General features: G+C 43.3%; 1 protein-coding gene across 2 annotated transcripts in view; it reads right to left on the bottom strand.

Moving 5' to 3' along the window:
• Positions 1 to 12,019, bottom strand: part of ocrl (OCRL inositol polyphosphate-5-phosphatase) — a 71,963-nt gene that overhangs the window by 7,784 nt on the left and 52,160 nt on the right. For both annotated transcript variants that reach the window (XM_084332456.1, XM_084332455.1), the window contains exons 18-21: positions 8,604 to 8,723; positions 6,016 to 6,100; positions 1,346 to 1,473; positions 328 to 439 (exon numbers count right to left, since the gene is read on the bottom strand). In XM_084332456.1, coding sequence (XP_084188582.1) covers positions 328 to 439; positions 1,346 to 1,473; positions 6,016 to 6,100; positions 8,604 to 8,723 — 445 coding nt within the window. The remainder of the gene's footprint in view (positions 1 to 327; positions 440 to 1,345; positions 1,474 to 6,015; positions 6,101 to 8,603; positions 8,724 to 12,019) is intronic.

The following is a 12,019-nucleotide window of genomic DNA, read 5'->3' on the forward strand; positions in this document are numbered from 1 at the left end:
TGTCAGAAAAATCGCAATTAGATTATTTCCCAAAATCGTGCAGCCCGACACGTCTTCTTTAAACAAGTCAAGAAGAAACATAACAATAAGTCAAGAACAAAACAAGAACACCATAAGGTCCAACAAATTTGAAATAAATGCAAAATAAATGACTGAATGCAAATACAGTCCCGTCACAAAGCCTCTTGTGTCAAACCCAACTGTTTACCACCTGCTTTCCCTTATACCTCCCAAAACACAAGTTTTGGGAGGTCAAGTTTTAAGGTCAAAACAATGATACACCAACTGATCCTAAAATTTGATTTCATTGAACAAAAAGGTACATACCTATGAGGCTGGCAGAGAGGTTGTTGTTGTGAGAGTGCTTCAGTAGCTCCCTCAGGAAGGCCATCAGGTAACGGAACACATTGCGGTGAGCCCGAGGAAGCTGGGAGATCAGCTGTCAGTCATCACAAAAAGAAAGGAGGATTTAACACCAAATCCCCAAACCCACCACAATCAGTTGTGTTTTTATTAAAAAAAAAATCATTGTGACGCCACGTTAATGAAGATCATGTGACACTAGCGTGACGAAATGATTCATGCAATGTTGTTGACTAAAAACGATGACACAAAATGTAGTTTGCAAAATAAAATCTTGCTATACGTTTATTCAACATCAACGTCAACACTGTTTACTTGCTAGCTAACAGGAACTTGTTTGCAGACAGGAAAGTAACAAACATAATTGTCCGTGCGGAACCCTTATTCACCCGTTCCGTGGGTGAATTATTGTAATGTTCTGGGGTTTTGTGTGTCACTCTAGTTGTATGGTCTTAGGGGCACCACTGTTATGCTGGGGGTGTCGTTTCCCCCCGGGAGATATGGGAGGACAGACCGGATGTTACGTTGTTGTTGTTGTTGTGACGCTAGCGTATTAGCAGGTAGCTGTGTTGTGTATGAGAAGGGAAGTATCAACATGTAAAACCCCATATTGAGCTGGAAAAAAAGCACCATACAGAAAAGGAAACTCTCCTCTTTCTTCCCTACATTACTGCATGATGGATCACTACATTATGTTGATCCAACACAATAGAACACATTAAATAGCTTACATAAGTCCAACCAGCTAGCACTAACGTTAGCTTTTTTTGTTTAGAAAAGGCTCACGCCAACTTATGGGGCTGTAACTGAATGGCGAGACTAAACAAAAAAGACTAAAACGCTCAGACCTGTAGTTGACTAAAACTTGACTAAAGGAAAAATAGATAAAGGTGTTAATTTATGATGAAAACGAAAAAGAGCATTTGAGACATGACTAAGACTAAAATTTAAAATAGCTGACGAAATGAACACTGCACTGCACCTGTTTGCAGAGGCGGCTGTCGTGGGAGCAGTCCAGACAGCGCTGGTAGAGCTCATAACACACCACAGGCTCCGGCAAGGCCTCCAGGAAGATCAACAGCGCCTCCGCCACCGAGTGGTTACAACCAGCTGCACATACAGTTAGGGAAGAACAGCATGTGGGATATACTGTGTGTGAGACGGTCAGCAGCTAATCTCGCCGATTTGGATGAAACATCTCACATAGGCCGACAGCAGGCCACAGAGCTGAATCTTTTAATAGTATTCAAATCAGTCAACAAGTATTTTATTTGAATACATTTCCATTGTCCATTGACATTATAATCAGTATAAAGTTACACCTTCTGAACGCAAGAAGAAAATACCACACAGCACTCTGCCATAGTGAAACTATTGACGTTGATATACGTATGCATTCACAAAAAAATATCCCCAGCAAATATTAGTTACATCAGTATTGTGCTGTAAGACAAGTATTTTGTTTGCAGGTTAAGTAGTTAATGTTCACTATTGCCTATTACCACCATCATCTTCAATCAGGAAATGTTCACATGAAAATCATATTAGAAGTGGATAAATATAGGCTATGCATGAACATAATTATTTTCAGGGCTCTACAGTGCGACTGAGGACTTGGCTGTGGCCATATTCATTGTGTTTGTCCGTCTACGTCTTTCTTTAATACATTTTCAATTAGGAGTATTCGTTTGTTGGACAGGGTTGATTTGTGTCTGTTTTGACGGACAGTAAAGTTCAGAGGGGGTGAACTTTTGGAACCATCCGCAAAGCTCTCGTTTCTGCAAAGGCACAATTATGTCTTTCAAAAGAGACCAGACTCATGCATGTGCAAATTACTTTGGGTATGCAATCGTCAGGCGTTTTATGTTTAACACTTTGAGTGCCAGCAGAGGGTGCCAGAAATAGCGCTTGAGTGCCAGCGCTGTAGTCAATGGGAGGGCGATCACATTTGCGAATGCATAAACTATATCTTAAATTATGGCTATGTGTCTAATACGCCCGTCGCTTATCAATGACTTGTTTGCAGTCAACATTGTTTTTTTTTATCGGTTAATTTCCGTTTTATACCATTTTGAAAAACGCTTGTTTTTTTAAACTTCCAGAAAGAAAAAAAATTATTCTGCAGGAATCGCGCTTTACTGGAATACACAAAAAACATGTTGTCATTTTTCGGCCTATTTATGAATAGTTTCCAAATAAACGCTAGATTATCTATAGTATATGTGTACTTATGCACGCTAGAGAAGCGGGCTGAAAAATCGATTATCTTATTTCCTGATCAGCACACACACACACTCACAGCCACACACACATATGGGACACGCTGAGATATAGGTGAAAAAAAACTCTGATTATCCCAAGACTGGTAAAATAGATTCCTTACCTCAGATCAGATGTTCTCCAAAAAGATTATTCCAATTCCTGATCGCCATTCCAAATATCGATTGCGTTTATTGATCCAACGCTGGGTACTGGAAACATATTCCACGCTGTTCTGCGACTCGGCAATGAATGGGATCGTCTCAAGGTTACATGCCTGACAAGTAAAATGTGGATTCCGGACTCTTTTTTTTCCCATCCATTTCATTCAGTCCAATCCAATGGGTGCAATACCATCCGGAGAGACGATAGGGGGCGGTATTTTCCCTGTTCGAGCTCAGACAGATCCCTTGATGAAAAATTTATGGAAATCGATAATAAAAAAAACAACGATTAAATAACGAGATTTCTCGTTCTTGGCACTCAACGCATGGCATGAACTAACGAGATTTCTTGTGGCTGGCACTCAAAGTGTTAAGAGGTTAATCTATTAATTTAACCATGATCCCGAAGATCTGATCAGAGAAAACTGTCCTTTGTGTTGTAGTATAGTTAAGCTATTGAGACACTGGAATGATGAGATTGAGATCTTTTCATGTCTTGTTGTGGCCTCAGCTTGCATTTCTGATAGCAGGCAAGCATTTTTAACGGCCAGCATAGGCTACCGCCCAGCGGATATTTGTGCTCTACTGAGAGCACTCCTCTAGTTTGCATACAAGTTACAGAAGACAAAAGAGACACAGATGGACTGGGAATTTCGCAAATGATCATATAACCACCCCATATGCTGGACGTGCTTGCAGACACGGACTGGGATATGTTCATAGGAAGTGCCAGTGACGTCAGTGAACTAGCAGACATAGTGGTGTGCTACATAACAACAATAGCTGATGGTATTGTCCTCAGGAAAACGGTGCGGATTTTCCCAAACCAGAAACCGTGGGTGGATAGCACTATTAGAGCAGCTCTGAACTCTCGTACCACCGCCTACAACCTGGGTAGAGAGTCAGGAAACATGGAGGAGTATAAGGCTTCAGTCTATACTCTACGCAAAGCAGTCAAACTTGCTAAGAGGACATATGCTGACAAACTGGAGACACAAATGGCACAAAACGACACAAGAGGATTATGGCAGGGACTGAAGTCAATAACTGACTATAAAGTCAGCGCCCCGTCAATGGGGAGCGACGACGCCTCCCTCGCGGACAAGCTCAACACCTTCTACGCTCGGTTTGGTGTAGACAGTGGCGCTGCTGGCTCTCCGGCTAGTGACGTCACTGGCGCGCCGGCTGTTGTGGAGGGGGGGGGGGCAACCGCGAGGGGGGGGGGACGCTCTCTCGTTGTCGGAACACAGTGTGAGAAGAGCATTTATGCAGGTGAACACCAGGAAGGCTGCTGGCCCAGATGGCATAACAGGACGTATACTCAAGACCTGTGCCAACCAGCTGGCCCCTGTGTTCACCGTCATATTTAATCAATCACTGGCGGAGTCAGTGGTCCCTGCCTGCTTCAAGAGGTCTACCATCATCCCTGTGCCGAAGAAACCCTCCCCAGCATGTCCAAATGACTACAGACCGGTGGCACTCACCTCTGTGGTCATGAAATGTTTCGAGAGGCTGGTCAAGGACCACATTTGTGCCTCCCTCCCCAGTGATATGGACCCTATGCAATTTGCATACAGGACAAACAGGTCCACCGACGACGCGGTCTCCCAGGTACTGCACAGCACCCTCTCGCACCTTGACCGTCAGAAGGGGGGCTATGTGAGACTGTTGTTCATTGACTACAGCTCAGCGTTCAACACCATAGTCCCCACCAGACTGGTGGACAAGCTGATCGAGCTAGGTCTGAGCTCCGCCCTGAGCGCCTGGGTACTGGACTTTCTGAGCGAAAGACCCCAGGCGGTCAGGGTGGGGGGTCAGACCTCCAACACCATCACCCTGAGCATCGGGTCCCCCCAGGGCTGTGTTCTGAGCCCCCTGCTGTACTCACTCTACACACACGACTGTGTGGCCAAGTTCAGCTCCAACTCCATAGTGAAGTTCGCAGATGACACGGTGGTGGTGGGGCTGATCTCGGACAACGACGAGAAGGCCTACCGGGAGGAGGTGGAGGTACTGGAACGCTGGTGCCAGGACAACAGCCTGCTCCTGAACATTGGCAAAACCAAGGAACTGATTGTGGATTATAGGAGAGGACAGCAGGAGACACACACACCACTGATGATAAACGGGGCTACCGTGGACAGGGTGAGCAGCTTCAAGTACCTGGGGGTCCACATCTCAGAGGACCTGACATGGTCAACACACATAGGCACAGTAGTAAAGAAGGCGAAACAGCGTCTCTACCACCTGAGACAGTTAAGGAAGTTCAGAGTATCGGGGAAGATACTCCAGTCCTTCTACTCAGGAGCTGTAGAGAGCATCCTGACCGGAAACATCACTGCCTGGTATGGAAACAGCACGGCACAGGACAAGAAGGCCCTACAGAAAGTGGTGCGCTCAGCCGAGCGTACCACGGGTATTGCACTACCCCCCCTGCAGGTTCTATACAACAAGAGGTGCAAATCCAGAGCCTGCAGGATAATGAAAGACCCTCACCACCCCAATAACAGCCTGTTTCAGCTGCTGAGGTCAGGCAGACGCCTGCAAATCTCAGCTACTAGGACAGAGCGGCTTAGGCTCAGCTTCTTCCCCCAGGCCATCAGAGCCATGAACAATGTACATTGCGTGCTCAGAACATTGAACTGTCCACACACAAGCACACATGAACACACACACGACACGCACACTGTGCACGCTCACACACGAGCAGCCACTTAACACTTTAACATGAGCGGGCACACACTCATGTCGCACACACGCACACTTATGGCCAAAGGAAAGGTCACTTTAAATTAGAATAACAGGAACAGTGTATTGCACTACCAAAGCTAACTAGCATGTCACACATGCGCTGTAAATAACTATGTACAGATACCGAGATGTCACTCCATGTTACCTGCTATCTGTTACTGCACAATGTTGTTTCTTCTTTTGATTCTATTATATGTACCACTGTATTGCACATCGTTGCGGGCAAGACCACCCGCATTTCATTGTATACCTGTATGCCGTGACAATTAAAACTCTTGACTTGACTTGACTTGACTATGCATCATATAAATTCTTCCCCATGGCAAACACACAGCAGAGTGGATGTCTTTTAGGCTCAGTGAAGCCATGGAGGCTAGGCAGCAGCCTGCATACGGTAGTAACCATGCCAATGGATAGTGTGGCACTGCAGTACTTCAGTGACTGTGTCAGATTACAGGCCAGAGAGGAACAAGGATACGGATGGAGTCTGGAATGCTGGTGTCTAGGCAGTCAAAGATTCCCTGCAGCTCCTCTTGCAGGCCTGGGGTCTGGAACAAGTCCTCCTGGAAGATGGGCAGACAAAAAGGTAGATAATTATATTTAATACCCCATTTTACAGTTGTGTTACTATGTAAACGGAGCATCTCATGGAGGAGGTTAGCTGGTCATAATGAATGGATTTGACAATTTTTTGCGATTGCAACAGTGCTTTATCAGCGGCATCACCACTAACAATGGCTAGATTGGAGACTTTTGAGATATGATTCTATTGTTCCTCTACCAGGCTCCGGACCTGGGGGACAGGTCTTTTGCTGCAGCCTCCCTCTGGAATGTCCCCCCCCAGCCACATCCAGACTGCCAACAACCTACCATCCCTTAAAACAGCCCTCAAAACCCACCTTTTCACTCTTGCTTTCGACCATTAACTGTTTTTGTTTTGTTGTCAAAGCGTCTTTGAGCAACGTAAATGCACTATATAAATTGAATGTATTATTATTATTTGTATTATTATTACAACAACTACTACTGTAGTTTCATAAAACATAAAATACAATCCTCAAAAGCAACTATTCATATTATATTTTCACATTTTTGTATGAGCTCCATGTAACCCAAGCAACTGAACAAAATCTAAAATCGATATACCGTAATTCCTCTAATAGTAACCGGTATTCAATTAAAAACCGGGTCTCTATTAATGACCGGGTGCGCTGTTGAGCTAAGCAATTATAAGCCGGCCTCCTAATACAAGCCGGGTTTCATGTATATTAGAGGAATTACGGTATTTCCCTCAATGGATTTACCATAGGCAATATATTTTGTTATTGTTGTTATATGCTGGCCTGGCTGTGCAGTAAATACCATATAATGGTATGGTGTTAATGTTTACCAAGAGAGTAAGCCTACCTCAGAATTGTATAAAACGAAGTTATTATTATTATTATACCAGTATTGTGATTGCACCATTTTACTTTATTTTACTTTTTTTGACCACCTGTAATTGCACTGTTTACTAGAGTATTTCATACAGTACTTGGTTTCAATAAATGAACCCAGTACATTTTACTGGGTTCAAACTGACACAAAATGTTGATTTATTCATTATGATCTGTTTGAAAATTAGAAATATAGGCCTCTCTCTTATACATGCCTCCTCCTAATACAAGCCTGGTATCCGCTACAGTTGAAACAAATACAAGCCGGGGTTACTATTAGAGGAATTACGGTATATATATCTTCTGTAATTTCCATTTTAGTATTTTTACTACATAGAATTTCAAAAGGTTATTTCAATACCGTTCTTGTTGTTTTAATTTAGAGCGAGTGGAAACGATGCCCTCTCAATTGACAGAAGTATGCGTTCTGTTAATTGGATACTTTATTTGATCATCATTACATATAAAAGAGGATGCTTCAACGAGAACACATCTTAAAAGGTGCCTTCCACTCAAAAACAGTTCACTCTAATTGGTGAACTATACAGATTGTTATTTATGCAGAACTTGTCACCAACGTGCCCTTTTCACGTTCTTCCACTGGAGGGGGAGGAGCTTCGCTGTACTTCGCCTGTGTGAGTCGCCTGTGTGACGCAACTTATCCTGTGAAGTGTGAATCCATCATTGTCGCTATTGCCCAGCTGGACACACTGTCATCCAGGAAATGCTAACTGCTAACGTGAAATGCTAATGTGAAACTTGTATCATAAGTTGATACATCTAGTGATCTATGCACAAAAACAATAATTTATTTGAGTGAATCTCTTAGTTCTAACAAGATTGTGTCAGATAAGAAGTGTTGTGTTTGAGTGAAACGACTTTTTGGCGAGCCGTTTAGGTGGAAAGTTAAAGGAACACGCCAACATTTTGGGGAATTAGCTCATCGTCTTCTCCAGAGAGAGACAAGGAAGATAGATACCAGTTTCCTCTCTGTGCATTCAGTACAAAGCTATCTGGCTGCATGTTAGCCTAGCTTAGCACAATGAATGGAAGCGGACATGTACGGGTAGCCTTCGGGAGAGGTGTTAGTTGGACAATGCGTAGGCTACCGGTACATGTCTGCTTCCATTAATTGTGTTAAGCTAGCTTGAAAGATTATTTCAATAAGTGGTCCTTAATAAGTATAGCTGAACAATCCAGAATAGCACCTCTGTGTATCAGGACATGTATTCCTGCATATTATCCCAACAGGGGAGGCCTAATACAATCAACCAAGTGTTCACAATCAAAATGATTTAGCCTTTACAAATTAATGTTATTCATCACTAAGCTTCATTGTACTGTGACGTTATAATTCCTCCATTGAACTGAAGAACCATATGACGCCTTTTGGAATATTTTGCAAAGCCCATGAATTTGCTGTTGAGTGTGAATGTGAAGAAAGTACTCAACCTCTACGGTCTTTGACTATGAATGTACACAACACTCTTAATTTACTATTTGTAGATATGACATCTGAAAAGACACCGTCTGAAACACTTAAAGAGTTCTATGGTTTTTAATCCGGAGGTACTCGATTATAAAAAACACTTGCCCCAAGTCCCAACAAGTATTATATCATTATTCTCACCTGCTGACAGGACTTGGTGAAGAGATGGTTGACCAGAAGCCACACCTCCTTAGGGATTTTCAGGGGTTTTTCCTCTGTCCCGGCACCCTCCGACATCAGGAAGTTCACCTTAGACTTCTCCTGATGGGCGATACAAGAACAGACCATGTCTTAGTTGGACACGATATGCAAACAGACATATTTCCTAGTGCCCTGCCCATGAATAGAACAGCACTTTCACCACACACAGAAGTTTTCAGACGGACTTCTTTAAATATTTAATCTACATTTCTTTTTTTTTGCAAGTAAATGGAAACATAAAGATGTAATATTTAAAGAGGAAGTCAGTCCAAAGACGTTTCTGTGTGCGGTGAATGGTGATTAGTAATTTAAGCACTTTTATTCATGCCTATGGACATTGACTAGTCTATCGAATAATTACACTGACATTTATTGTTCTCTGTCGTTAACTATAAAATAGAGATTCCATGGATTCACCATCATCATCATCAAGATGAATTTCCCTGAGATCCTATTCCTGCTGCCAGGGCGGCTGAAGACATTAAACAGATCAAAGTGTAACAGAGACCACTAGGATGGAGGCACACGGCACATTTCATGCATTAGCGATACAGCGAGGGCAGCGCCGAGAAACCAGATTATCTCCGCGGTCTGGGGACTTGGAGGAGAGCCATTTCGCTGAGAGCTGGATATCACATTCTTTTTGTCTCCCTGCAAATGGATCCCCGAGAACTCAAGAGTCGGGGGCCAAAAATAAACCCCATGGCAGCGGGGGTTAGGCGTACAGGCTAGGGGCGAAACTGGAGTTGGCTTGAGTGGGAGATATTGATGTGCCTCCAGAGCCACTGGACAACAGCACAAGCTGCAGGTTGTGAAGGGAGCACTCCAAGCACGGCTGGGTTAAAATAATCTATTCTCATTTGAATAATCTGATATATTATAGATTAACAAAGATTTTGGCCAGACATTTATATATATATATAAATGTATACATACATACATACATACATACATACATACATACATACATACATACATACATACATACATACATACATACATACATACATACATACATACATACATACATACATACATACATACATACACTATATTGTGTTGACTGCTGTAGTGTGTTGGTCATGTTAAATAAAAAGTACATTAATGTAACTGCTTTGTGGTCAGTTCTTAATGTAAACATTAATATCTTTTATATTAGTTAGGTTAGAGGGTCGCTTGTACAATTTACAGCATTAGTTCTCCGAGAATCTCTTTTGTATCCAAGCAAAATTGGAAATGTAACTAAAATATCCCTAACCGAATCAATATCGAATCGAAAATCCATCTCGGGACCTTGTGAATCGGAATGGAATTCGATTTGGGAAATCAACTCCAACTCCGACACAAATTACATGATAATTGACTTTTAGATAACCCGATTGATGTTCATCATATTTTGGACTACGTAGTAATGTGGGAAGTGAAACACATTAACTTACAACAGACATTCCCAAATATTGCAGAAATACGCTTTTTTGTGTCGTCGCAATAATAAACAAAATAGATATCGCAATTCACAATAACACAAATAAATAAACAAATGAAAAAACACAGATGAGACTATTGATGGCGGAGGTTCTGGGGAAAGAAGCACAGGGCTTCTTCGGCACATCAACCATGAAGCAGCCTAAGCACTAAATCTAGAATTACTGAAGTTTAGGAAGGCGAGGCTCGTTTATGTTTTAAATCAAAAGGTGAAGATCAGCCATGCAGCAATCCAGTTTCACTGGCCAGTGGGCAGCTGGGAGACGCAGGGGAATGAGTGGATTTCACACCAGCTTCAACTGAGCAGAGACCTGGGTGTTTCTCATTAGCCATAATCACATGTGTGAAGGAGGATGAGCATTGAGGGTGACCTGCTGTGAAATGAGCTCCTGTACCGGGAGGACCGGTGTGCACCACAGTGAGCGGACCACATGGAGACACGATGGGCGACTGCTACTGCACACAAACACACACATACTGTACACACACACACACACACACACACAAAGTGAAACCGAGCTCCAATGGTCGGGTCTGTGACTGCCTGAGGGTTATCAATCTCAGTCCATCCCCGGGCTCTTTGGAATATAGGGCGGATATAATATGCACTCATGCACTTTTCATGCCGTCTAGCACAGCCGCCATACATCACACAGCAGCACCGCGTGGCAGGAACACGCAACCCTGACTCAGGCGGACGAGAGTGAAGAATTACGTTGATTGGATTTTCCAAAATAGCCGATATAATTGATCAGTCGAAATAAGTTAAATAACCAAACCAATTTCGCCTTCTAGGCAAGAAAGCGGGTTCGTTTTGGGGCGTTTCAGGATTTGGACGGAGCAAAGGGGGGTTGCGTGTTCCTGTCTTGAGTAACAGCTGGACACGGTCCAAATACACATGTGGCTGTTACCTTTTCCATGAAAGTGTCCTCTCCCTGAGCACCAATCAGCCCACAACCACAGTGAAGAGATGGAATGGAATGATTAAAGATAGTAGGAGGCGACAGGGAGAAACAAGGGAAGAGAGAACAGAGCAGATAGTACGACGCATAACCACAGTGTCAGAAAGGTTGTTTGATAATAGCATGTTTGGCAATCATTTCACCCAGATATTCACCAGCCCATTAGGAGGATGGAACAGTAGAAGTAGAAGCAAAAGGACTGCAGTGATAAGAATAGCACTCTATTCTAACAGAGCCAAGCTATAGATAGAAGAATTAAAAAAAAATAGAGATATGTATGTAGGCAGAGAGGTGCATTGAGAGGCTGTTTTAAATGACAGTCAGAGTGAGCTGGGCCTAAACTTAGTTGGTTCTCCCGTCCCGACCATGTAGGAAATCCTTTCTTGCACATCGGCTGCCACTTCCTCATTCCTCCTCCACCCACCCTCAACAAAGACATTATGCAGGCATAAGACATTTCATGCTCCCTAAAAATAGAGCGAATCTGTGACTGAGTTTGCCCTGAGGGAGTGAACGGGTCCTCACGTGTCCCTGCTCCTCAGGTATCAGGCTGTGCAGAGACACAGAGTCTACGGAGGAACCACAATCCTAACCATCCATCTGTGTGGATAAGGTCTATGCAAGTTACCGGCCAGAGGACGTGTTGTTGCGCAATCAAGGAACAGGGAAGGAAAACGGAATAAGCTGCGAGTGCCATCTTCACGGGCCAATACTCCTGTCTAGCAGAAAAGTACCTATTCAATAGATCAGAGGCCTTCAAACTATGGGTTGGGGCCCACTGGTGGGTTCCTGCGTTTGGCCAGGTGGACAACAGGATGAAAAGAACTTAAAAAAAAACACGCTCAGTGCTGATTGGCATCTAAGTCACAAACTAAGAAGGAACTACAATCTCAACTGTCAAATCTGTGT

The sequence above is a fragment of the Notolepis coatsorum genome (genome assembly GCF_963971535.1).
Source record: "Notolepis coatsorum genome assembly, chromosome: 16".
Classification (NCBI taxonomy): domain Eukaryota; kingdom Metazoa; phylum Chordata; class Actinopteri; order Aulopiformes; family Paralepididae; genus Notolepis; species Notolepis coatsorum.